Below are 25,337 nucleotides of genomic sequence, written 5' to 3'. Positions count from 1 at the left end.
CTGAGGCAGGAGAATCACTTGAACCCAGGAGGCAGAGGTTGCAGTGAGCTGAGATCATGTCACTGCACTCCACCCTGGGAGACAGAGCAAGACTCCATCTCAAAAAAAAAAAAAAAAAAAAAAAAAAAGCCATGTTACCATCAGTAAATACTGGTTAAGACACTGACAAGGTGTGCACGTTCTGCTTGTTAGATTTGTTCATTAGATTGGCAATGAATAGTCACAACTGTGACCAGTGAGGAAGTGTCATTATATTCCGTTCAGAAGTGATGCTAAGCCCTGCTCAGTCCTGCAGAGCTGGCAGAAATCTGATGCCTAAGAGGGGCAGTGCAGATACCAGAGATTTGATTCCTGAATTGGGAGTTTCTTCCTGGGCTTTTCACCTTTTTTCCCTGCCTTCAGTCAGAATGTTTTTGCTGATATATGTAATACTTTAAATGGCATTTCAATATTTTATCAACTGAATTACCATCATTTCAATATGAATCACATTTACTGTATTATAATATCTATCACATTTTCAACATAATTATCACAATCTAAGCTAAATGTGAATTATATATTCTTTTAGAATTGTTGTATTTGGATTAAACAAGGGCATCATATTTATGTAGCACTGATTCCAGCCAAGTAAAACACAACTGATTTTCTGCTGTGGTCTAATGGTAAGAGAACATAAACAAATATACTTTCAAAATTTAGCAATATTAAAATATATATTTTTCTCTTTTTTCCACCAAAAATCATCAAACTCATCAGAATGTCAAAGTTTTCAATGAGTTTTTTTGGATTAGATTTTACAAAAACTTTTTAGCTGCTATATAAAAACATCTGAACAACGAGTTGATCTTATTATTGCCTATATAACCTGGTTTAGAGCCTTAAAGCTGTATATATATTCTAATCTAAAACAATATTAATATTTTAAGAAATGAGCAAAATGAAATTCAATGTTCTTTCTATATTTGCTAACTAACTTACCTGGGGAGAAACTAGAGTATACAGTCATACCAACCAAGAATCCTACTTTAAGATTTTTAATTGCTACTTATTCAGTAATTCATGATTTTCACTTGACATATGTTCTTCACACATGTGATTTAAATGCCAATTTTGACTCTTTTAATCAAATCTATAGAAGCAAAATATTAAGGGAAGCCGTATCTTGAAAACGTGGAAATGTCTAATAACTGGTTTTGTATTTCAGTGACTCAGTAACAATAGTTATCTGATCATCTAGCTTAATCCTGAAATCATTTTCCCTACAACAATGATTTTATGGCAATAAACATATAACTTCACATTAAATATCATCATACATACATACTTTAATATTTAGATATAAGATCTTCCAAATTTCTAGACATCACCAAGAGCCTGGGAGTTACCAGGACCAATAGGAGATATTTTATTAATAGCTGTCAATCATGGAATGAATTTTTGTTTTAAATACATTATATGTGCTTGTGGAACTGAAGGATGAATATATAACATCACATATTTTGCTATATATATGTGATGAAAGGTAGGAGTGACTTTTGATGGCATTTTCTCCTGGCGGAAAGGTGAAGTCAGTGATGAAGGGGTGCTCATTTGACTTGTGGGTATACTTAGTAACCCACAATTCTGATTAATGTAAGCTATGGTATATTCATTCTTTTAGATTCACCCCTATTATGTTACCTTGGCAAAGAGATGACTTTCAAGTTAAACTTCTGAAGAGTTTAGTAGTTCATTTCAGCAACGATGTCATTAACTAAACCAGCCTCTGGTCTAGTGGGGTGGGCTGCACACCCAGGTCCACTGGGGCTGAGAGGGGAGGCCGAGCCACAGGGAACTGACACACGAAGGGCCAGAGGCCCCGCTGTGCAGGAGCCTGGATGAAGAGAGCACCGAGAACATCGTTGGGGGTTCATACCTGTGGGCCTGGTCAGGACACTGCCCAGTTTGGGGAGAATCAAGCTGATTTTTATCCTGGGACATTGCCAGTTTTTCAGCTGCAGCAATTGGACAACCAGAAAGACTGTTTAAAAAAGGAAACACAGGAGGATTTGAGTTAAAATGATAATATGATTTGTTTTGGCATGTGCCTCACAGCACACTTGGCACACACTAAATGTTAAGTCATATTAATAGTTCACTTAGCACCACGCACACACTGAAAGATCCCAAAGGGTTTTGCAAACTACAGTGTCAATACTTGCTCCCAGCCCCATCTCAGAGGTGAAAGGTAGCAAACTCGTTTTTAAACATAAAAGCATTATGTAAGGGATAAATAGCGAAAGCTTTTGGAAACTTCTTAATATTCTAAGTGAAGGTGCTCATTCCAATTGCAATGTGTCCAACTGTAGAAGTTAGCATGATAACTCCTTGACTTATCTTGGCATCTTTAGAAACATTTTAGGAACTCAGTTCTTCATCTTAGTTGAAATTCAAAGTGCAGAATGTGAAGTTTGCTGGCATAGTGCTTATAGGTCACATAGTACCTCACTGCCACATAATCGACTTATAATATAAAACGTGAATATCAAACCATCAGCATTTTCACCCCAAATATTTATAGATACACAATACATTTGCATGTAAATGCACATATGTGTGTCTTATGCTAGTTGCAATTTCAATGAAATGATGTCTACCCTACACCTGGTTTATAGTTACAACCACTGAAGCCCTGTTGGTACCTTTTTAATGTCTATTGGACAGGATACAGGATAACCTAGAAGCAACTCTTTGCTATGTTAAAACAGCAACGGTGAGGTTCTGGAGCAAACGACAACACATTCTATTTGTATGATTATATCAATAGGTAACCCCAGCAACTTCAAATGTAATATTTTCTCATTATCATAACTGGCTGCTAATAGACACATTTCTAAGAAAGCAAATGATGAGGTCCTTTCTTTTTGACAATGCACATGCTGAGAATATTTCTTCTCTATTTCAAGTGTCACATATTGCATAGTGATGCAGCAATTTTCATCACACATTGCTAACCCATTATTTTATTGGTGGAACATTGCTACCACATTTTTTTAAATGCAAAGTGATTGTCATCTAATGAGAATTACCTCCTGTGGGTGTTGCGGTTGCTGTTCACATGACCCCTTCCTGTGCATCCCGGTGTGGGACACTTGAGCACATTTTCATGCATGGCAAGAACTAAGCACAAAACAACACATAAAGGAAAGAATACTTTACCATAAATACAAAGCACACTAACACATGTATCTCTCAACTTTGCATTTAAATGACTTTAGTTCCATCATCCACCATGCTTTTTCTATTCAGACACAAACAAGTGAGCATGGAAGAACTTCAGAAATCAAATCCAGCAAGCTTGATGAAGTTTTAATTTCTCTAAACTCCACATTATGTTTACACTAGATTTCAATGAGATGATTCTGCTGATATTTAATGTATACTGAAAAGCTTGTAACCTTCCCTTCCCATGAATGTGATTTTTCCCTGGGGGATGGATGGAGAACACCATTTGTCATATAGTTCTTTCTATCTTTTCCCCGCAGTTTGAAGTTCTGTGTATAGTCTTCTTTATTTTCTAAGTAATATTATTTTGATTCTTTGTCCATCCACCCCCTACTCCCCACACCCCACTGCCGTTTGGTTACTGGGAGAAAAGTATGGTTGAGCGAACAGCCAGAGAACCAGTCTGAGGAACTGCTAATCTGGCAAGACAGCACTGAGCTGATGAGACTTAGTGACTTGCAAAATCTCACTTTTGAGAAGATTGATGTTGAGCACTTCCATTTTTGCAATTTGTTTTGGCCCAAAAGATGTCTCAATAAGTAGGTTCACAAAGTGAACAGGTCGATATTGTACAGTGTAGAAGGTGGCAGCCCTCTACTCCACTGCCAGTGGACAGAGAGCTCACAGCAGGGCTGAGGGTAGAGAGGGGGCCAAGGCTTGCTCCTACTCAGGGCCCTCCATTGCTGCAGGATGCCCTGAGACAACACCAAGGAGCGTGTTCCCACTGTGAGAGGAAGCCAGGAGGACAATGGTTACCGCCTTGTGATGCCTCAAGGCAGACTGGTCCTGAGCTTAAGGAATCCATGCTTCCAGGTGAAACAGAACTGTGTAGTCACACAGCTTAATAACCACGCCTTATTTTTATATTCTGATGATTTAACATCTGGGGCCTTGCTGACTGTGGAGGGACTGCTCCTCCCAGGCTACCCAATTCCCAGAAAGAATGAACAACTTTCCCACAGCACACTTTAAAAATGCAATCCAGCCTATCTGGAACCCACAGCCCAACTACCTCCTTTACTGGGCACTCACCGTCTAGGGCACTGTTCTTCTGACCTGATCGCTCCAGAGGCAGGTACTAGACAACTAGGGACAGCCCTTATGTCCCCAAGCCTGCTGAAATCATTCAAACTGGCCAGTCCTAAGGTTGCTTACCCTGCCCCATCAGAAACCACCATAAAGACTCTGGCCCACTGTCTGCACTCCCTCTACCCTTGAACTCCCTGTGCTTTCCTGGGTGGCCCTCGATGCTGTGGCCTGGCCCTTCCTTTGGGCACTGTGAGGAGCTAGCTGTTTTCCTATGGCAATTGTCTCTTGATCTGTTGGCTTTCTTGCACCTTGAATTTTCTATAAATACACTGTGTTTTAAAACCCACAGCTAGATGGAATTGGCTTGACACAGTTTAAAAAACTCTGTTTCCATTCCTAATTCCAAATTGGGAGAGAAAGATATTGATGATCAGGTGTGTATAAGAAGGAGGCTTCTGCTTTGAGGGACAAGCAGTACTCACTTTCCAGGGGAACCCGCACTTTGTGGGGACACCCCGAAAGGCTGCGGTGGTGGGGGTAGAGCCCCGTCACGTGTCCCGTGCCATCACACCCAGGGATCGGGCACTTGGTCTCCCTTTTTTCAGGCCTTGGTGAATCTATGGAGAAATTAAATTGAGAAATGCATTTGGTTATTCTTGTTTTTCTTCCCATTCAATAGAATGGCCTTGCAGGGTAACATTCTCACTTCATTCAGTCTTACTGTTATAAACATTCTTCTCACGTTGCCTTGAATAAGACCCTCAACTAAGACCTGTGGAAACAGAAAACATGTTTTCAATTTTCTTGGTTTCATAAGTAAAGGCTGACACAGGGCAAGGGAGTGTTAAAATACAGAGATGGTTTTAAGTTGTCATGTCACATATTGCAGTTAGAGCCTCATTATGAAAAATCAACCCTGTGCCAGGGGATGAACAGGCTCCCGAAAAGAAAAAAAGTCAGAAAGAATTTATTTAAACCAAAACCATTTCTTATTGAAAGTCTAGAAAAAGATGGATTCAAAATGACAAAAACAAAGAAACCACCATATCTGAGAAAGACCTGTCTGGCCTTGGCCCTGCAGGTCCTTGGGCTTGAGGGTGGACAGCAGAGCCTGCTCCCTGCAGAGCAGCTGGCAGAGTTAGGACAGGGCAAGGATACTGGCTTGTGTCCTGTATGTCCAGTGCTAGTGATTCACGGTCTCGAGATTCCAACACCCCCACGGGTTGCCACTTGGGATCAGCGTGCAGTGAGTACAGGGAAGAAGCTGCTGATCTCACTCTAAATGCAGAATCCGAAAACTGAGACAGCAGGAAGACTTGGAAGGGAAATGTTCTTGCAGGAGGCTTACAGAAAATAAAAGTGCAAAGAGTGCAGACCACGGAGCAGCAGTCCAGAGAGCACCCTCAGGAACACCAGTGTGGGTGGGGCCCATGGGAGCAGTCAGGCATGGCGAGGGACACCACCTGCTCATGCATTTTCTGGGAGCCTGGGGAGGGTGAGGCTCCAGACAAGCTTGGGGTTTGATTTTCTGGCACACACTTTGCCACAACTTAAAGGGTTACATAAATATATGCAATAAATGAGGACCAAACATGAATACTGGTGAGCTTAGAACTAACACAGATGAGGCCTTATTCAGAAATGTTCACATTCATGCCTGAGATGGCAGATAAAGTTGAAACAGAGATTCACTCCTAGAGCCAAATTGCCCCCCTAACTTGTGCTGGGAATAACACCAACCATGGGGAGCGCCTGTCCCACGGCACTTGGGTCAGGGAGAAGAAAGAGCATGAGAAGATGCACAGGAGCCCTCAGAGAGGGGCAATGCAGGAGGAAAGGAGGCTACCGGGGTCTGCAACATGAGGCCTCAGGAATAATGAGCACCTAGATGCTAAGAGTGAAAACAGGGACCTGGCACGGTGGCTCAAGCCTGTAATCCCAGCACTTTGGGAGGCCGAGACGGGCGGATCACGAGGTCAGGAAATCGAGACCATCCTGCCTAACACGGTGAAACCCTGTGTCTACAAAAAATAAAAAATAATAATAATAAAAAAAATTAGCCGGGCCTGGTGGTGCGCGCCTGTAGTCCCAGTTACTCGGAGGCTGAGGCAGGAGAATGGCGTGAACCCGGAAGGCGGAGCTTGCAGTGAGCTGAGATCGGCCACTGCACTCCAGCCTGGGCGACAAAGCAAGACTCTGTCTCAAAAAAAAAAAAAAAAAAAGGGAGTGAAAACAGGCAGTGTGGTCCTGCCCGAGAAGATGCTGACAATGGAACACGGGGCCTGCGTGCGAGGGTGCGGAGCCTCCTGTGCTCCTGTGCAACGGAGCACAAAGTCTGGCCACTGTCACGGGATGCGACAGACATTTCCTGGGCGCTGTATTGCGAGAGCAGACGTGCCTCTGCCATACCATGGCACCCCAGTTGCTGGATGATCAACAGTCCTGGGCAGATGGGGCACAGCAGGTTGAATGTAATGCAATTATATGGGGGCATGGATTCAGCAGAAGGGGGAAGAGCCAAGGATCCTTCCAGTGGTTCTGTGCTGAGGGTCAGGGAGGTCAAGAGACAAGGCAGGAAGTCTCAAATGAGCAAGGAATGGCCAGATGATGGGGCTGCGGCCAGCAGGGGGCATTTAAGGAAAGATAGGACCTAAATGTGCCGGTGTCAACACTATTCTCTCTGCATTTCGTAATAGACAAATTAAGAGTTTTGCAATGCTCTGTGATTTGCGGATATATGTTTTATTTAATCCAAAAATAGTGCCAAATTTCAAGTTGATGTGAAATCTGTAGACCACTAGGTCCAAATTCTTAAAGTCTGATTAGGGGAACTGAGGGGGCCTGACACCATAGGAGAGTAAGTTAGGAAAAAAGGAGAAGAGCAATAATGTGTATTTCGATGCCCTTCCTCTCTTGGACCTTGCCCAGGTAAGGCCACGTTTCTAAACCACATTGAAAGGATTGGCGTCGCACACTTCCCCTCCTCACCACACTGTTTGTCTGCAGGAAGCCGGAGAGGGTGCTAGAGATAAGGCAGGCTGGCTCCTGCCCAGGTGCAGCCCACTGACAGTCCACCGTGCCCCTTTGTCTGCAAGTCCCTCCTCTGCTGGGTGAAACACAGATGCAGGGAAATGCTCTGGAGGGCAGAACCTGTTTGCATGATAAGAAGCCAGAGCTTGAACTTGGGGCGACTCTCAGGCTTGGCTCTTCCTCTGTTTTCTTTGTACAGTGTTGCATAATGAGGGTGACCTTATACTCTGGTGATGTTACACCTTGGTTTTCCTGGGACTGTCCTCATTCACATCTGATGTACTCATGTAATGGTTCATAGTGTTCCCCTTTTCACAAGCAGGACAGTCAATGACATGGCGACTGAACTTACATTGCAACCTAAATCTCACTAAATGCTTAGTGGCAAGAGTCTAACCAAACTAATTTTAGAATTGCTGACTCATCTGAAAACTGGGGTTAAATGAGATTTTAAAACTCCTGAGTTTTCTCCTTAACAGTGAAGTTGCATGGGCAAGGTGTCTGGGAAGTTAGGCTGGTATTTTGGAGAATATGGCTATCAGTTGGGATGAGAATTGAGTTAACAGCATGGAGCGCATGTCAGAGACAAAAAACATCCTTCTTGTGCCATTGGATCCCACATTGGGAACAAGGAACAGGAAAGGAATACTCAGTTTGGACTCTGCAGGCCTCCTCTAGACTAAGCCTGTGGCTCTTCAATGTGGGCTTCACCTTCTTCACCTGTTTTGCTGACTAGCCTGCCTGGTCTTGATCTTGCAGAGGCTGCCCCCATGCCTCAGGCACTAGGATATACCGCTGACTCATCCAGCCCTAGTAGGAATTCGGTAAGTCTCCAACTGGCCCAAATGTTTACAAACACAAATTATATGCCCTTAATTTTTGAAAACAAAAAAAGAAGTTTTAAAAGCTCTATAAAATTATCCAAAGGATCATCAAATACTTTAAGATGTGGCTCAAATAATTAAGTTTCTATAAATACTAGGTTTAATTGCCTGTAAGGTATCATCAATTGTTTAACAAAACAAAACAAATCATCATTTTGTGTGCTACTTAGAAAGAAAAAAATGATTGGTAATTAAACTATGGTATATTCTTCTGAGTTCAGAGATGATAAAATGGAGAAATGATCATGCCTGTAATCCCAGCACTTTGGGAGGCCGAGGAAGGTGAATCACGTTCGAGACTAGCCTGGCCAACATGGGGAAACCCCGTCTCCACTAAAAATACAAAAATTAGCTGGGTGTGGTGGCAAGCACCTGTAATCCCAGCTACTCGGGGGGCTGAGGCAGGAGAATCACTTGAACCTGGGAGGCGGAGGTTGCAGTGCACTGAGATGGCACCACTGCACTCCGGCCTGGGTGACAGAGCAAAACTCAAAAATAAATAACTAAATAGAAATGATATCTCTTAGGATCAATAAAATATAGTATGTCAGAAATTGTGGATTCGGGGAATTTTGAGTAAATCCCATTTTTTTTTTCTGATTTTGTAGTTTCCTTAAAAAGTTAAATACAATAAGTTGCACATTAGTGGGAGTGCAGAGCTAGATACAGTGTCCTGTCCTGAACCACAGGCTAGTCATTAGTATTCTGTCCCCACTCCAACCCTTGCAGGATGTTTGCATGGCATTATCTTGCTCCTCACTACATGACACCATTTTATCCTTTTTTGTTTCCTCAGCTCGGAGCTGTAAGACATTATTTGTCAAGATTGCAGGTGAGTGCTAAAATGGATTTAAAATGACAAAATATACAATTTGTTTCTGGATAACTCTCAGCAATCAGAACTTCTCAACCACACTAACATGTTATTCTTGTAAGCTGTTTGGGTCCACTGCCCTGATTTTTCCTAAGGTACTCCTCTCCCTAATTCTGTGGCTCTCAGGTTTCAGAGAGACCAAGAATCACCTGGAAGCTGATGGGAAAAAAAAGTGCAAATTCTGGAGCACTGATGATGATGGAATCTGAAAATACTCATCTTAAACAAGCATTCTAGACACTAAGGATTGCTCTTGGGAAGCTCCATAAAACTGCTAGAACCAGCATCAGGCTCATCTGGTGTAAGACTCTGGGGAGAAAGAGCAGGGCGAATGCTCCAGCGAAGCAGGAACACACTTTTCCCAAGGCCTGAAGAACAACTCCAAAACCTCCTCAAAGCACACCTACTCTCTCATTGAAGTTTGGCCCAGAGATGTACGAGCCCCGAGTTAGAGAGCCAGTGAAAGTGTAGGCTCATAAACGCATTAACATCCAGGTTTATCCCAAAAAGGACCAGAGCATCCTGCCTGGCTTGCAGTTTTATCCAAGGATGAGGGTGGCAAAGGAAAATTAAGTTTCTGGAATTGATTTAAGATCCAATAAATACTGATGTACTTCCAATAATGTCAAATAAAGTTATTTCTAAAGGTATGATGCATTTTTAAAAAGCAGTTTAATTAAAAGAAATAGATTCAATGAACTTTTTTCATGTGTGAAAATACCCAAAACTAACACAGCTTGACTGGAGAATAATCTAGAGAGTGGGGGAAAAGAAAGAAATTGTTTATTTTATAATTATACATTGATTTTTAAGTTGCATTAACTGTCAAAAAGCTATCTGAAAAAAAATCAAATCTGACTTTTTTTTTCAAACCCTAAAGCACTTTTATTCCTAAAATAAATGCAAAAATGGGTCTTACGTTTATTGTGAAAGATTTGTCTTCCACCCATGTCGATAACTTTGGTTTGCCTCCTTTCTCCTGCTAGGTGCTCCAGCAGGAACCTGTCCAGTTCTTTGTAGGTGTTATGGAAAACACAACCTCGCTCAGCCTGCAGAGCAATTGCCTGCTCCAGCAAACTTAAGTTCCCCTTGGCCTTTTCCGGGTCACTAGACTCTTCCGTCATTACTGCCAGGCTCTCGCTATCTTCCTCCTCAACATCAGGGAATGAGGGCTGGGTGTTGCCATCCAGGGGTTCTGCATGAGCATTCTGTGGGTCTTTCCTTTCTGTTTCAGAATCACACCTGTTCTCACAAGGGATAAATTTGTCACCCTCAGTTTTTATTTCAGGAACTTCCAATAGGTCTTTTTTATGATCTGTTAAAACATACTTTGGGACTCTAGGTGGTTTGGTTTCTTCTGAGAAGTTGGAGCCACTGTCCCAGCCATTTTCTGCACTTTCAGAGTTACTTTCATTGTCATCAGAGGAGCAGAAGGGTGGCTGAGAATCATCGATCTTGTCTCTTCCATCATCAGAATGAATCAGAAAACACTCGTCTGCTTCATCGCTCTCTGCTTTTAAAGATTGGATGCCACTGTCATTTAAGTTTTCACTTGTGGTCTGAACAGACACATTTTTTTCAAATTTCCCCAAGTGCATTAAAGACTTGACCACGAGCTCTTGATAACAAGAGTATCTGTCTTCCTTCCTACTGGAGTTTTCTTGTGCAGCTGAAAGGAGACTTTCATCCATAGGTTTTATCATGACTTCCTCTACGGAAAAAGAAAAACAATATTTGAAGAGCAAGAACAAAAAATATTTTAGAAAATTGCAACAAGTTATATGGATACACACACATGTATTCACATACATATGTACATACACATACATATATGTACACATATACATACATAGTATGTGTAATATATAATCTCTATTAATTTTATAAACATTGGTGAGAAAAACATATATCCTCTTAAGAGAAAACTTAGACCTTAATATTCTAAGAACTGTGTTAAAAGAAATGAGCTATTATAATTTCCAACATGTTAAGAGGTAAGTACCTCTGAGGTATTGACCAAGACAAGAAGTAGACACTTAACAATAATAGTATTTGCTGAATGTGAAATTATTGTTACTGTACTTCTTATATTCCCAACTCTTAGGCAACCAGAAGAAAATCAAACATATATAATAGTATACGTTATAAAGGAAATATTAATCAGTTTCTCTGTTAGCATGGCAATGTATTTTCAAAGCCATTTGGTTTATGTTCTCTACTCTCTAGTCTTTCTCAGACATACTTTCAGATTTTATGGACTGATAGCTAAGATACAATACATCTTTCTGAGGTTTTCAAGACTTCCTGTTTACCTTTGTAATTGTCATCCTAAAATTCCAAATTGAAGGAAACACAAACAGGAAAATTAGCATGATCAAATCATATCTTAAATAGTAGTAACACATTTTCTGGTCCATTACGTGCATGCACTTGTGTAACAAGAAAATGAAATAAGGTGGGGCGTTGGAGAGTGCTGAATGGTAACTAGCTGTTCTCAGTACAAGGCTGCTTTGGGTCCTGAATGTGAAGGCACCCGTGAGAGGCACTCCGTGAGAGGCACCCCGTGAGGAGCCCCCTCGTGCCTGTCCATCCAGCACAGTCTATGGAGTGGCTATTGTCCCAGGCAGCCATTGTTGTCTGTGTCATCCCCCCCTTGCTCTGGGAGTGGCCAGGTTGCGGTGATGGAGTGTATAGACGATAATCAGCCTACCCAAGCCTGTCCCAGTGCAAGACACAGCAAGTGAAAGTGGATTCACAGGTGACTCCAGCCCAGGCCCAGGCACTTGGGGTGTGCCCAGTGCACACCAGTCTGCGAAGTGCCTGCAACACTGCCCAGACATCCAAAAAATAGGAGGCCTGTTTCTGTGTCTCAAAGGCAGGGTGGGGGGATGGGAAGCAACCAGTAATAAGTCCCTATTAAAGACTGTTAAAGACACCAAGAGCAGTGCATTCTGTGCTAATAAACATCTTTGGAGGGAAGAAAAGCACAGCCATCGGTGTGAGCGCTGAGGGAGAGAGTGCCTGTGTGGAAGACAATGTGTCTTTTTGGTCTCATTTAATTTTTTATAAACATTGTCTCTGACAAGGACACTCAAAAATACATCTCCATCATCTTCCTTTCTGGTAATTATCTCCCTAAATCAACACTGGACTGCCAGGATCAAGTAAATATTGCCATAGTAACTAAAAGCATTTTTGGATGAAGGGAAGAATTCAGTCACAACACTAGCCCCTGTAAATAATGCTGATTATAGGGTGCAGTCTTTTGTTGGGATCTATTCAACATAAACTGAAAAATTTAACATTTTAGTTCCTAGAAAAGAGGCTGGATAAACAGGCACATAATATTTGAAAGGATGGCCTAGCCTCTCCTGAATTCATATCAGTGGAACTCCAGGTTTAAATAATATATTAAACATAGTCTAAAATGCAAATGAAGTTTTTCTCAATATCACAGTTGGCTATTAAGAGAAAGTGTAAAGGGTTATGATAATTTTAAAGTATTATGAACTACAGAAAACAAATAAAAAGCATTTTCAGTGAATATGCTCAATTCATTGAACTATTCTCTCACTCCACTTAACTACCCACATGTGTATGATAATGATTTATAGACATTATACCTAATTATGCATATTTGGGCTGTGTTAGAGTGCTAACAAAAGCTCTAGAAAGCAACAATTACCTCTGTTGCTTAGCTACATAGTTTAAAATATTCCTATTAAGTGCAGATCACCAGAGAGGCGGGAGTGACAAAAATGCACATGTGCACGACAATGCATTTCACTGTGCTGCTGCCAACTGCTCGCATTTTGGGTCATTTCCAGTTTACATAATTGTTTGGTTCAACTGTTTGTTATATGCTAAAAGAAAATATTTATTAATTATTCCTCAGAAAAAGAGGAGCGCCACCGACAGAGGTGCCTGCACAGCACACGCGGGTTTCTAGGGATGTTCTGCAAATCTGCAAACCAACTTTCCACATTCCACCCCCCTCCCAGGCTTTCACTGGAGTCATAAGAAAAAAAGTTGGGTTTGCTTTGGAAGCTGAGAGATCTGTGATGGGGCGCTTGTTTCTCCCAGCTTTGCAATGAGTTGCCTTCGTTTTCTCAGGCTGTGTGTGTTTATTTCCTTTGGGGGCCTGGTGATTTATTTTGTGCCTCTGCCACTGAACCAACCTAAAAAACGCTGTTGTTAGCATCAGGTGGACTTAGGCTTGAGTTCTGATCCTGCCACCCTCTCTTGCGAGCTCAGTGGGGCTGCGTCACCTGTCTGAGCTTGGCACCACCACTGGCACATTGAGGAGAACAGTTATCACCCTGTGCACCCTGTGGGGGCCACACGGGAATACCCAATAGGCATCCAGTCAAGGGTGGCTCTCTTGCCCCTGCCCCAGTTACTATTTTAGAAGGTAGTCATGGCAGGGGTTCTATGCAACCCTTATCATAAAGATGGGCTTTTTTACCTAGGATAATTACTAACATTGACCCCCAAGGATGGGCAGAGTTCCATTGTTGAGAAGGCTCAACTCAGTTCATCCCCACTCCCAGCACACTATGCCATGTTCACTAACTGCCTTTGGAAATTGAGTGAGTGTATGATGTGCAATGTGGAGGGAGAAACTTCTAGGGGGATGAGGTGGTGTGGCTGGCCTGGCACTACCTGCTATGTGACCTTGGACAGGCCCTTGGTTGCCTGAGACTGGGTCCTCATCTTCAAAACAAGGAAGATCCAATGATCTGATGACTGGATGGGTACTTCAAGGATCCCTCCTAGGACAACAAACTGTTATGTTCCTGGCATGGTGTTCAGCTGTTTATTTCATGTAATTGTCACAATAAGCACAAGAAAGGCATTTTCTACTCCAGTTCACAGAAGGAAACTACAATTTTACAGAGGGCCAGGCTTGCTAGAGACCACATGGCCAGCCAGTGCAAGACTGAGACACAGGACCAGGGCTACGTGGTCCCCACTCCAGCTCTGCCCTCTGAAACATGCTACTCCAGGTCCTGCAACCATGGAAGGCCATATGTCCTGGTTGGTGTTTTGGAAACACAGTGACCCTTAGGAGAAATGACTAAGAACACTAGTAGCTCATTATTTTCCCAAGTTTGGATATTTTCAAGAGTGAATTCATATGCAGAAGATACTAGAATGCAATTGCCAGTTAACGTTTTTTCTTTTTCTTTTTCTTTTTTTTTTTTTTTGAGACAGAGTCTCCCTCTGTCGCCCAGGCTGGAGTACAGTGGCTCAATCTCTGCTCACTGCAACATCTACCTCCCAGGTTCAAGTGATTCTCCTGCCTCAGCATCCTGAGTAGCTGGGATTACAGGAAAGCGCCACCACACCTGGCTATTTTTTTTTTTTTGTATTTTTAGTAGAGACGGGGGTTTCAGCATGTTGGTCAGGCAGGTCTTGAACTCCTGTCCTCGTGATCAGCCAGCCTAGGCCTCCCAAAGTGCTGGGGTTATAGGAGTGAGCCATCACACCCAGCCAGTTGTCAGGTAACTTGCAAGGAGAAGAACGATGATGCTCAAATTATAAGTAAAATAAACAACACGACCAAACAAAACTAAAAAAAGTGAACCAACCTCAACTTTCTTAACAACAAAACTCTAATAGGTTTGAAAATTTCTAGGGTCAGCTCTTGGGAGGGCATAACCAGAGGGTTACAGCCAGAGAGCAGACTGTTCACTGGTCCAGGCCTTTCTCCATCCTGAGTGCATTCACAGTGCGGGGAGATGCTGGGATGCTTTTCTAGAGTAAAAAGTAAATGCTTCTGCCTGATTCATACAAGGTCACAGTTGTTTATTTACTTTAAACCAAGACCTCTACTCGGAGTTTTCTGGTAATCCTACAGATACATACTAATGAATCCTGGCATAGATGTTGGCTGTTCTGCAACGATACAACTTTAAAACATCCTCTGAAAGTCACAGCATATTTTGAGTTTGTCTCCTTTAGTAACACTGGAAATATAATTGGATTTCAGTTCTGTTTCTGTAACTAGCTAGGTTACTTTTATAGGTAAATGGGCTTTCCAGGCCTCTTGAATATGTACATTTTGCTGGGAATAAAAGCCTTGGAAAAAATGAATTCATCTTTCAAAGTTCTGAAAGCAGAGTGGTTTATCCCTTATTTGCTATTAGTTGAAAGATAATATGTGTTAAAAGTGTCCTCCCAGCCCCTAGAACTTCTATGACTGTGGCAGATTTCCCCATGAGCTTGTGGTTATGCTGCTGGGGACCCCACACCGGGGCTTGGTTAATCTTCCTTCTGGTGACTCTCATTCTCCCTGCCTGTGTCAGGAAAGCCTGTGCTTATTGCTCTTCCTCCCTTCTGGCAGTACTTTGCAAGCTCGTCTCCTCAAGAAGGAAGAGGTAACTGCATGGTTTGTCCATAATCTCTTCTATCCCCTTAACAGTGATCTGCATCTTTTTGAAAGACAGCAGGTTGAGGATATGGATGAAGTTTGTGCTATAAAATGGAATAAAACTTTGCAGCATTCAAGCTTCTGACCTCAGTCTCTTTCTGAGCACTATCCCTTCTCTCATTATCTGAGCTTCCCAGCTGCAGATGATATAATTGGGAACACACCTGGCCAGGTAAATAGCCTGGGGCAACCAGAGTAAATGAGAGGCCAGATGAAAAGCCCTATGCTGGCTTGGGCACTAACTCAGCTCTCCTTCCTCGTAGTGGGGTGGGGAGTAACTTGTTCAGAGGGCCGAAGGCAACTTAGAATCTTTGTTCTTTTGACCAGGCACAGGGCCTGCCATTACTGGAAACGGTGACTGCATAATTTGACATTGTAGGAACTTTGCCCAGTCTGCATTCTGAAGGTAGTCAGTGCGTGAGGACAGCTGAATTACAGAGCATAGTTAGCTGGGAAATAATTATTTTTGCTTGTCCTTCCAATTGTTTCCTAATTATCTTCCTTCTAACACCTATAAGATGCATTACTTTCAGCATCAAATCTCTTTGGTCCCCAGTGATTTCATCTGTAAAACTGTGCCCATAATCACACATACTCGTGGCATTATGTGGACTAATCGATATCATTTACGTGTCTGGAATATATTAAGAACTCAAAAACAATGGTCACCACTGCTGTAATTTTAGCGTATTCATTATTATTATTAGTGGTTCTAATATGAAATATGAAAATAGTTAACCTTTTCTTGTGAACCTGCAAATAAATGTCCATTAGTGCCTGTAACTGTGTGTTTAACTGGAGGACATCTGGACAATATATTCAATTGGTTAATATGAAACATGTACAGTGGTCAACAAACTACAATAGAAGGTGACAAGTCAGTGATCCAGATATAGTCTGTTTTCACAACAGTTACAAGAATGTGCTGATGCAAAAGCACACACATTTTCTTAAACGCTTGGCTAATTAATGTCAGTTGGTGTATTATACTACAAGTCCAACCACAAATGATTCAAAGACTTTCCCTAATACTAGATTCAACCTGCAAATTTTCATGAATCAACAAATAAAACTGAGCCAGGCACGGTGACTCACACCTGTAATCCCAGCACTTTGGGAGGCTGAGGCAGGTGATCACTTCAGGTCAGGAGTTTGAGACCAGCTTAGCCAACATAGTGAAACCCTGTCTCTACCAAAAATACAAAAATTAGCTGGGTGTGACTGTAATCCCAGCTACTTAGGAGGATGAGGCAGGAGAATCGCTTGAAGCCCGGAGGCAGAGGTTGCAGTGAGCTGAGTTCCCACCATTGCACTCCAGCCTGGGTGACAGAGTGAGACTCCATCTCAAAAAACAAAAACAAAACAACAACAACAACAACAACAAAACGAATAAAATTGATCAGTTCAAGGAAACAAAAAAGTCAAGGGTGATTATAATTTACAGATGAGCTATGAGGCTTTAAATCACATGCTAAATACAGAAAAGCCAAAGAATTTACTTAAATACCTTCAAATCAGAATACAGCTTTGTTTTAACCACAGAACTGCAAACTCTACTTTCAAGTCAGCATTACTGAATCTAGGATGATTCTGAACTGAGATTTGTGCTCACTCATAAGTATGCCCTTAAATCTTTTATATTAATTCTTATTGCTAACTATAATTCTACATACCATAAAAATGTATTATATAAGAATCTCATTGCCTTTTGTTTGCATATTTAGTACTTCTTTTTAAGTAACAAATTATTTAGTATATTTTGATACCTTTAAAATTCACATTCAGAAAAAAAAATTATGTTTAGTAGAATATACACCTAGTTTCATTTTTCTACTAAGTCAAGTTTTAGATCTTAATTTTTTCTATAACTTTTGAGAGTTTTTGCATGTCGCTCAGCTTCGCCTCATGCACAAAGTGATCAGTGATGGAATTCCAACTCCTAGAGGCATGTGACTACCAGGAACTAATGCGAATAACATTCAATGGGGAAAAAAGAAATCCTCAAATTTTGAAACAGTAACTATATTTCACTTAGCACACAAAAGTTTGTTTGATGAGTAAGTGAAGAAGTGAATCAATGAACTGAAATGTGCTGCTAAAGGGAAACTTAAGTAACTTATTTTTGAAATAATGAGCACAGTGATATACATCATTTTCCTTCAGTCTCCTTCTGAAGAAGACTCTAGTCTGCCAACTTGAGGTTGCTTCTATATGTGATTGCTATAAGCATTTATTCAAAAATGCTAAAAATATTAAGGCCACAGACCACTTGCATTGGTTCATGTTGTTATTACCAATTATATTTTGGAGTAAAAACCATACATGTTGATAAAAAAAATTTAAAAAACGTTTTAACTGTAATATATACATATATATCATAATCACTAATGAACATTATATTTAACTTGATCATTGCAAAGGTGTCTTAAAGTTTAAATATGCCCTTCAATCTAAAGGATTCTTTCAGGAATCCTTCCTATTAGGAAGAAAAAGTACTCTTCAACTCTAAGACTTAGTATCTTGCATTTTCTTCAAAAAGAGGCATAGTTCAATTATCTGCTTTTGAAAATGGATAGGGCAAGACTCTCTGTTGCTTATCAATGGACCCTCCACAGTTACTGATTAAAAAGTGGGTCCTCAATAAATAAATATCAGGTAAAATAAATGTTTGATTTTGCTTCCAAATCTGAATATACTTTTACAACCATACCAACCATACAAACCACACGCTCTACATGAATTAGCACAGAGTCCTTGGAGCCAGGGAGCAGGTAAAGTTTAGGCTCTCCTCCTTGCTACCTGCAGTAGAGTGATCATGCGTTTCCAAGGGGCCATCGTCCTCTGTCCTGTCGCTGCGGTCTTCTTGGCAGTCTGCGTTTGGGCTGTAGTGTCGGGGCTTCATTAGCAGGGACTTCCTTTTGTTGACTGGAACCCCCAAAGCCGGATCTTCAGCTCTTCTCTTCTTTGCCATGGAACAATCATAGGCAACACTGTAGTGATTGAGGAAAATTAAGAATATGGTAAACTAGCATTTACTGCTGTTTGGCATTTAACTTTCATGAAGTCTAACCTAAAGCCTTTGGAAACTTGGGACTAGAGGTTTAGGGTTGGTCATTGGCACTAACAAAAACATCCCATCTGTGGACTCCACTGAACTGTGTGGATTCTATTTTACTGCCTATCAGAAGAGTTGTTGTTTTTTTTTTTTTAAATCATCCTTAATCCTGAGTAAGCATATGTTAATCTGTGCTTTGCTTGGCACTACACTAAATACCCAGGGAGGGATGAAACAAGATTTGCACTGGTTTGCTAATCCTAAGAAACAGCTAATGTGAAAAATATACCACCAGATACAAAAAAAAAAAAATGTGTCCAGTATGGATAAATCACAAGGTTTTTCAAACAGTTGTTTGCTACTGAAACTGCTTATCTCTGCCACAGTTGTGGCTCAAACTAGAAATGTCACATATCTTGTACTTTCACTTAAAAGAAAGAAGCATAGAGCAAGGGGGCTAGCTATGAACATCCTGTCTCCCATCTCCAGTCATCAAACACAAAAAAAGTGGAAAGATGCTACATGGCACTCTGCCTTCTGATTCTCACTCACTTGGCACACAGAACAAATAAAAGGAGGAGAAATAAGATTGGATTTCACAAAAATGGACAACAGTTTATCCTCACTCCTGTTCTCATATGGTTTTATTTGGAAATGCTCCTGAGGGTGGCCCTTTCAAAATAGATTTCCTACATATAGCTCGCTCAGAATTAATGCAGATCACTCTATGTGTGAAGTTAAGACAAACATTCTCTTGGCAAGATCCATGAAAACCAGAGGGTTTAGCCAACTGTGAGTCTATGAGAGATATTTATTAAATGTACTTTGAAGAAAAATGTGGAGCTTTAGATGAAAAGATCCAGAGAAGAGAATCCTAGACTCAGAGTAAAAATATATGACTTACTCCATCTCTAGAAGACGACTAAATCCTCAGGAATATTACTAAATAAAGAAAGGCCTTAAACCATTATTTTACAAACATCAACGCAAAAGATGGTGGCCTATTCATGACAATGATTCAGTTATAGTCACACAAGAACTCTTGGCTTTAGAAGAGTAGATTCAAAAACTTCCAATGGGGGAAAAAGTGTCATTTCTTCTAAGAAAGAAGAAAAAAGATCCTGGAAGAAGAGATAATTAGAGAGCTGGAAATGTCTTTAAGAAGATTAAAAAGTAGAGAATTAAAAATCACCCTGATGGGTAAAAGAAGAGTGAAGTTTCTAAATCAAACAATATGCTTTCACAAAACTTCTCTGATGAACCTAAATGTAAAGTGACCATGTACAGAATATGGAGCAAAATAGAATATAACCAGATGACCATGGGAGCAAACACCGCCATGATAAGAAGATGGGGCAGGAAGTGAGGACCAACATGGACTGCGTCTGCTCATTTGTCAAGGAAAACAGAAGTCTACACCATAGATTATGATGTAGTGAGAGCCAGCACAAAGAAGCAGAAACACCCTTATGCTTGCCTTCTTTGTCAAAGGAGACTGGCTTTGAGGGGCTGAACAGGGAGGCAGAATAAACAGATCAAAGAGGCATAGAGTTCCTAGAGAAACTCTCTTCAGGAGGTTCAAGAGGTTCCCTAAAGTAGTTCAAGTATCCTGAGTCAAATGAATTTCCACCAAAAAAAATCCTTGCAAAATATAAAACTAAGATCATTAAGCCATCATCATGAGCCAAGATTTGTAGCAAATGGGAGAGGCTCCTACGTCATTCAGATATTAAAGCAGGGAAAGGAAATGGATTCTAAAAGTCATAGTAATTTAAGCATAACATTGGTATTGGGAAAACAGCTAACAAAGGGTATTAAAGTGAAGATGTTTCAAGATCCTGATTTTAATTCTTTTACATAAATACCCAGAAGTGGAGCTGCTGGATCATATGGTGGTTGTATTTTTGAGGAACATTCACCCAGTTTTCTACATCCATTACATTTCTATGTTCATTGCAGCTATCCCCAACAGCCAAGATGTGGAAACCACCTAAATGTCCATGAATAATTGACAAATGGATATGTGGTGCATACATACAATGAAATACTCTTCATTCTTTAAAGAGAAGGAAATATTGTAGTATGTAACAATGTAGATGAAGCTTGAGGATGTTATTCTCAGTGAAATAAGCCAGACAGATGAAAGACAAATGCTGTGTGACTGCACTATAAGTATCTACAATAGTCAAAATTATGAAATCAGAGTGGGATGGTGGTTGCCAGGGAATGGGGGAGGGGGAAATGAGAGTTATTAATCAAACAGGCATAAAGTTTCAGTCAAGCAAGATGAATTAGCTCTAGAGATCTGCTGTTCAACACTATACCTAGAATCAACAATAGTGTACGGCACACTTGAAAGTGAGATCTCATGCTGCATCTTCCATACTAGAACTGAGGAAGGAGGAGAAAGAGAAAGAGGAGATTATTTGTTGGCATCAGGAAGCATTCATCAGTGAGACCTCGGGTGGCAGGGGTGGTTACTAAAAGATTGGTCATCAAAAAGATGGTCATTTATTTCTTTGATGACTGGAGTGATGAATGGTCCTGAACTCATACTACCTTTAAGATCCTTACAAACTGTATCTTGTTAATATCATCATCCAAATGTACTTATAAAAGCTAGTAACATTCCCAGAATCACATTAACTGCTAATAGTGGGGCTGATATTTGAATCCAAGTCTATAGGGCCCCAAAGCTCACACCCTCTCCTCCATTTTACTACATCAGGACATAGACGTGGGTAATTTCTGTATGCATTTGATAATTGGTTAAAGTAGAACCCGGATGAAACAGCAACCTCCCTAACTAGAAGAAAGGTGCCTGACACAGGACCTTGCCCACTGATTTGAGTGAGAATATATACAACAGTCATCCAGCCTGAAGAAGACACTGAGTTGCAGCAATGAGAAACACCTTGCAAAATAATAACTAAGACACTCCCAAAATGTCTATAGCCTGCGGCAGGAGAATGAACCTAATGAGATGGCAGTTGATGACTATAAAAATCAAGTTCAACATTTGGGTCCAAATAATAACTGTGTGAGTGTAAGATGAAGAGGATATGTAAGGTTTTTATCAGAACTACAAGTTTAGCTTATAATAAACTATTGTATTTGATAATAAGAGTATGTGAAATCACGTAAGTAATACTAGCTGTGTAATCTGCAACAGATAGTTAAATTTTTGGAATATCAAATTCTTCATCTACCAAATGGAATTAATAACTTCCATATCACAGTGTTTGTGGATAAAAGAGATAATATCTGTGCTAGTAGTGACAAAAATAGGTAAAGATGGAACTGTCCTGGCTCCCAGCTCAGGGCTCTCTGGACTCCACCAACACTGGCTAATGCTGTCACTTTGCAGCATCACAAGCTTTCTCCCTGGCACGCTACAGAGATTTATGCATGCATGTATGTCCATAAATGCATTCTACTTTTTAACATATTATTTATATTTACATAAATTGCATTAGATTTACACATAACATTTGCTTTAAGTCTCACATTCTGTGCATTTCTCCACTGGAAAATACCCACAGCCCCGGCAGCATTTGGAACTAAAATGAAAGGCTTTATAATAAATATTACTCTTTGTGTGTGTATGGAAAATGGTCCCTTTTCCTAGTTTTCCCCGAGGGCACACTATTTTGGCTTTATTGTGACACTTCACTGTGACACTGCAATGAGGGAAAGCCATGCTTTACATGTCACTGAGAGAAATGCCACAAAATGCTAACATATCTTCTCAAGGTTGCCAGAAATCATTTCCACTGGGTTGTGTTTTCCCATCTGCGGAGCTCTGAAATGTTAAGGAAATAAATGAGCTCTATTATCTATATTTTTCTAGTAGATGAGAAAGAAAGAGAAAAAATACACTCAGCCCTGCATTTATTGTTCTATTCAATCAAACTGTTGCTTTAAACATCCAGCGTCCCCCAGGGAACTTTATCAATGCACCAAATATCTTTCAACTCTATACTTTTCAGGTTTTGACTATATTAAAATATATTTAAAAGATCTGTATTTTTTACTTGAAACTTTTTGATTACATATTTGAGAAATGCCTTTACTTAGAAACTTGAATTCTCATTTGAAATGGTATTCCCTTTGATGACAACAGTTGGCTGAAAATTTTTTTGAAAAATAATTGAAGCAAACCATAATTAGATAACACTAGTGATCAATTCTGCACTGGAAGTATGTTGAGAAGTCAAATAAGTTGACCTTTCAGGTTTCAGAAAAGATACATTAGGAAAATGTGAAACCCCCACATCTAGAGTTTTCAACTTATCTACTATAGTAATACATTCTCAATGAAGTTTTCAGAAGGTATGCAACATATTTTTTAAATGTAGGTTCAGCAATAGATGCATTCTGTGCACACATCCCAAAAAGAATAAAATACAAAAATAAAAAAAGATTGTGAACCTCTGAGTCCGAGGAAAACACTTACATGCTTTAACATTTTCATGGAAAATTCTTAACAGGTATTCCTACTGATTTCTTCTAATTAGACAGAACACCACAGATTCATTGAAAGGGGCCAAGAAGTATGGATCTGAATTAAGACTAAGAAGATTGATGGAAAAAAACAAAGGTATGATGATTTAAAAAGAAAAAATTAAACTATTATTATTTGCAGAGGCATGATTGTGTCTGAGGAAAATCCAAAGGAATCTACAGATACAATTTAAAAACAAGTACATTTAGTGAGTTCACTATTCAAAAATTCATTGTACTTCTATAAACCAGTCACAAACAATTAGAAAATAAAAATTTAAAAACATTTGCAATAGCATAGAACTATGAAATACCTACGAATAAATCTAACAGATGTACAAACCTATACACAATAAAGAACATAGTGAGAAAACCAGTGAAGGCTTACATAAATAGAGAGATGCAAAGTGTTCATGGATGAAAAGACTCAGTATAGTAATTTCAACTTTCCCCTTCTTTGTCGATTAGATTCAATGCAATTCCTACCAATACCTCCAGAGGATATTTCTTAGAAGTTAACAAATTAACTCTACAATTTCTGTGGAAATGAAAAGAACCACGAAGAGAAAAGACAGTGTTGGAAAAGAACAACAAAGTTGGAAGACTTACAATGTTGGATGTCAAAACTTATCATAAAACTGTGGTAGCTGAGATGAGGTATTATTGGTGCAAACTTAAAAAAAAAACAGACCAATGGAACAGCATAGATATTCCATTCATCGGGTCCAGAAGTAGACCCACATATATATGGTTAATTGATGACAAAGGAATCATTGGGCAAAGGGTTGTTTCTTCAGTGAACAGTGCTTGATTAATTGGATATCTATCTGAAAAAGAGATGCCTCTACTTGTACCTCACAGTATATACAATAAACTCCAGAAGGATTGTGAATTTGTACTGTAAAATAATAAAATTTCTAGAAGAAAATGTGAGATAATATCTTCAAAATGTGAGATAATATCTTAACGACATTGGGGTAGGCAAAATTTTCTCAGGCAGGTTACAAACAACACTAATTTAAAGGAAAACACTGACAAATCAGAACACATTAAAATGAAAACTTTTATTTATCAGAAGTTGCCAACCAGTAAGGGGAGCCTCCTATTAACATTCCACTTCTCCATCCATTTACACAAGCACTGTCAGGTTGTGAAGAGTCATGAACCCCGCTTCTTCATATGCACACTCTTCTATACGTATGACACGCTATATGGTTTTCCAAAGACCATTAAGAGAAAAGATGCAAGAGTGGGAGAAGGTATTTGCAGTACCTACATAAAAAAATAACTTATATATGGAATATATAAAGAATTCTTCCAAATAAATAAGAAAAGACAGACTGCCAATTTTAAACCCAGGCAAAGTACATGGGCAGTCACTTCACAAAAGAACTTTTGGCTGATACACAAATGCAAACGTGCTCAGATTCTTTCATCTCCAGGGAAATGCAAACACCTACACTTCGGTACTGTTCATGACAACTGGGATGGCTAAAATGAAAAGACCAACAAAACCCCAAATGTCGGTGAGGATCTCAGGCAACTGGAACGCTCATACACTACTGGCACAGGTAAATCAGTATGGCTGCTTTGGAAACTGCTCGGCAATATCTACTAAAGGTGAACAGATGTCTACCCATGGCCCAGAAATTCCATTCCTAAGTGCATACCTGAAAGAGCCATGTCTATATATGCACAAAAAGGCATGTTCAATAATATTCACAGCAGTAGTCTCTCCCAAACTGGAAACATCGCATAGTCCTTTGACTGCAGAATGAATAAAAAGATGGTGGAATATTCATGCCCCTGAATATGCTAGCCATGAGGAAAAGGCAACTGTTGCTACAAATAACACTGATGAATCTCATGCACATATGGTTGAATCAAAGAATCTAGGCAATGAAAGTGCATACATAATGTCCAAAACCAGCACAATTAATCGATGAAGGCGGAGTCAGGGGTGATGACTTTTGTAAGGGTCACAGCTCGGGGAGGTATGAAGGAAATGGCTGGGTTGCTGATAAAGTCCTGTTCCTTGTTCTGATGGTGGTTTCATGGGTATGTTCATCTAGTGAAAACTCATTAGGCTATACATACATAAGTTGCAAATTTTTTGGATATGTGTTATACTTCAATCAAGTGTTACTTTAAAAAAAAAAAAAAGAGTCTTAGTAGGTCCATTTGCAGCCTGATTATGTTCAGCCAACGTAAGCTGCAAATTTCTTCGATTACCAAAAGTGTTTATAGACTAAAGTTAAAGGT

General features: G+C 40.1%; 1 protein-coding gene across 4 annotated transcripts in view; it reads right to left on the bottom strand.

Moving 5' to 3' along the window:
• Positions 1-25,337, bottom strand: part of LOC105463382 (ST18 C2H2C-type zinc finger transcription factor) — a 113,342-nt gene that overhangs the window by 52,160 nt on the left and 35,845 nt on the right. For all 4 annotated transcript variants that reach the window (XM_024787233.2, XM_071068248.1, XM_071068247.1 and 1 more), the window contains exons 4-8: positions 18,317-18,507; positions 10,004-10,795; positions 4,779-4,913; positions 3,072-3,162; positions 1,919-2,023 (exon numbers count right to left, since the gene is read on the bottom strand). In XM_024787233.2, the coding sequence (XP_024643001.2) occupies positions 1,919-2,023; positions 3,072-3,162; positions 4,779-4,913; positions 10,004-10,795; positions 18,317-18,507 (1,314 nt within the window). The remainder of the gene's footprint in view (positions 1-1,918; positions 2,024-3,071; positions 3,163-4,778; positions 4,914-10,003; positions 10,796-18,316; positions 18,508-25,337) is intronic.

Source organism: Macaca nemestrina, chromosome 8 (genome assembly GCF_043159975.1).
Source record: "Macaca nemestrina isolate mMacNem1 chromosome 8, mMacNem.hap1, whole genome shotgun sequence".
NCBI classification, from domain to species: domain Eukaryota; kingdom Metazoa; phylum Chordata; class Mammalia; order Primates; family Cercopithecidae; genus Macaca; species Macaca nemestrina.
The sequence above is the reverse complement of the archived record's forward strand: the minus strand, read 5'-3'. Positions and strand labels throughout refer to the sequence as shown.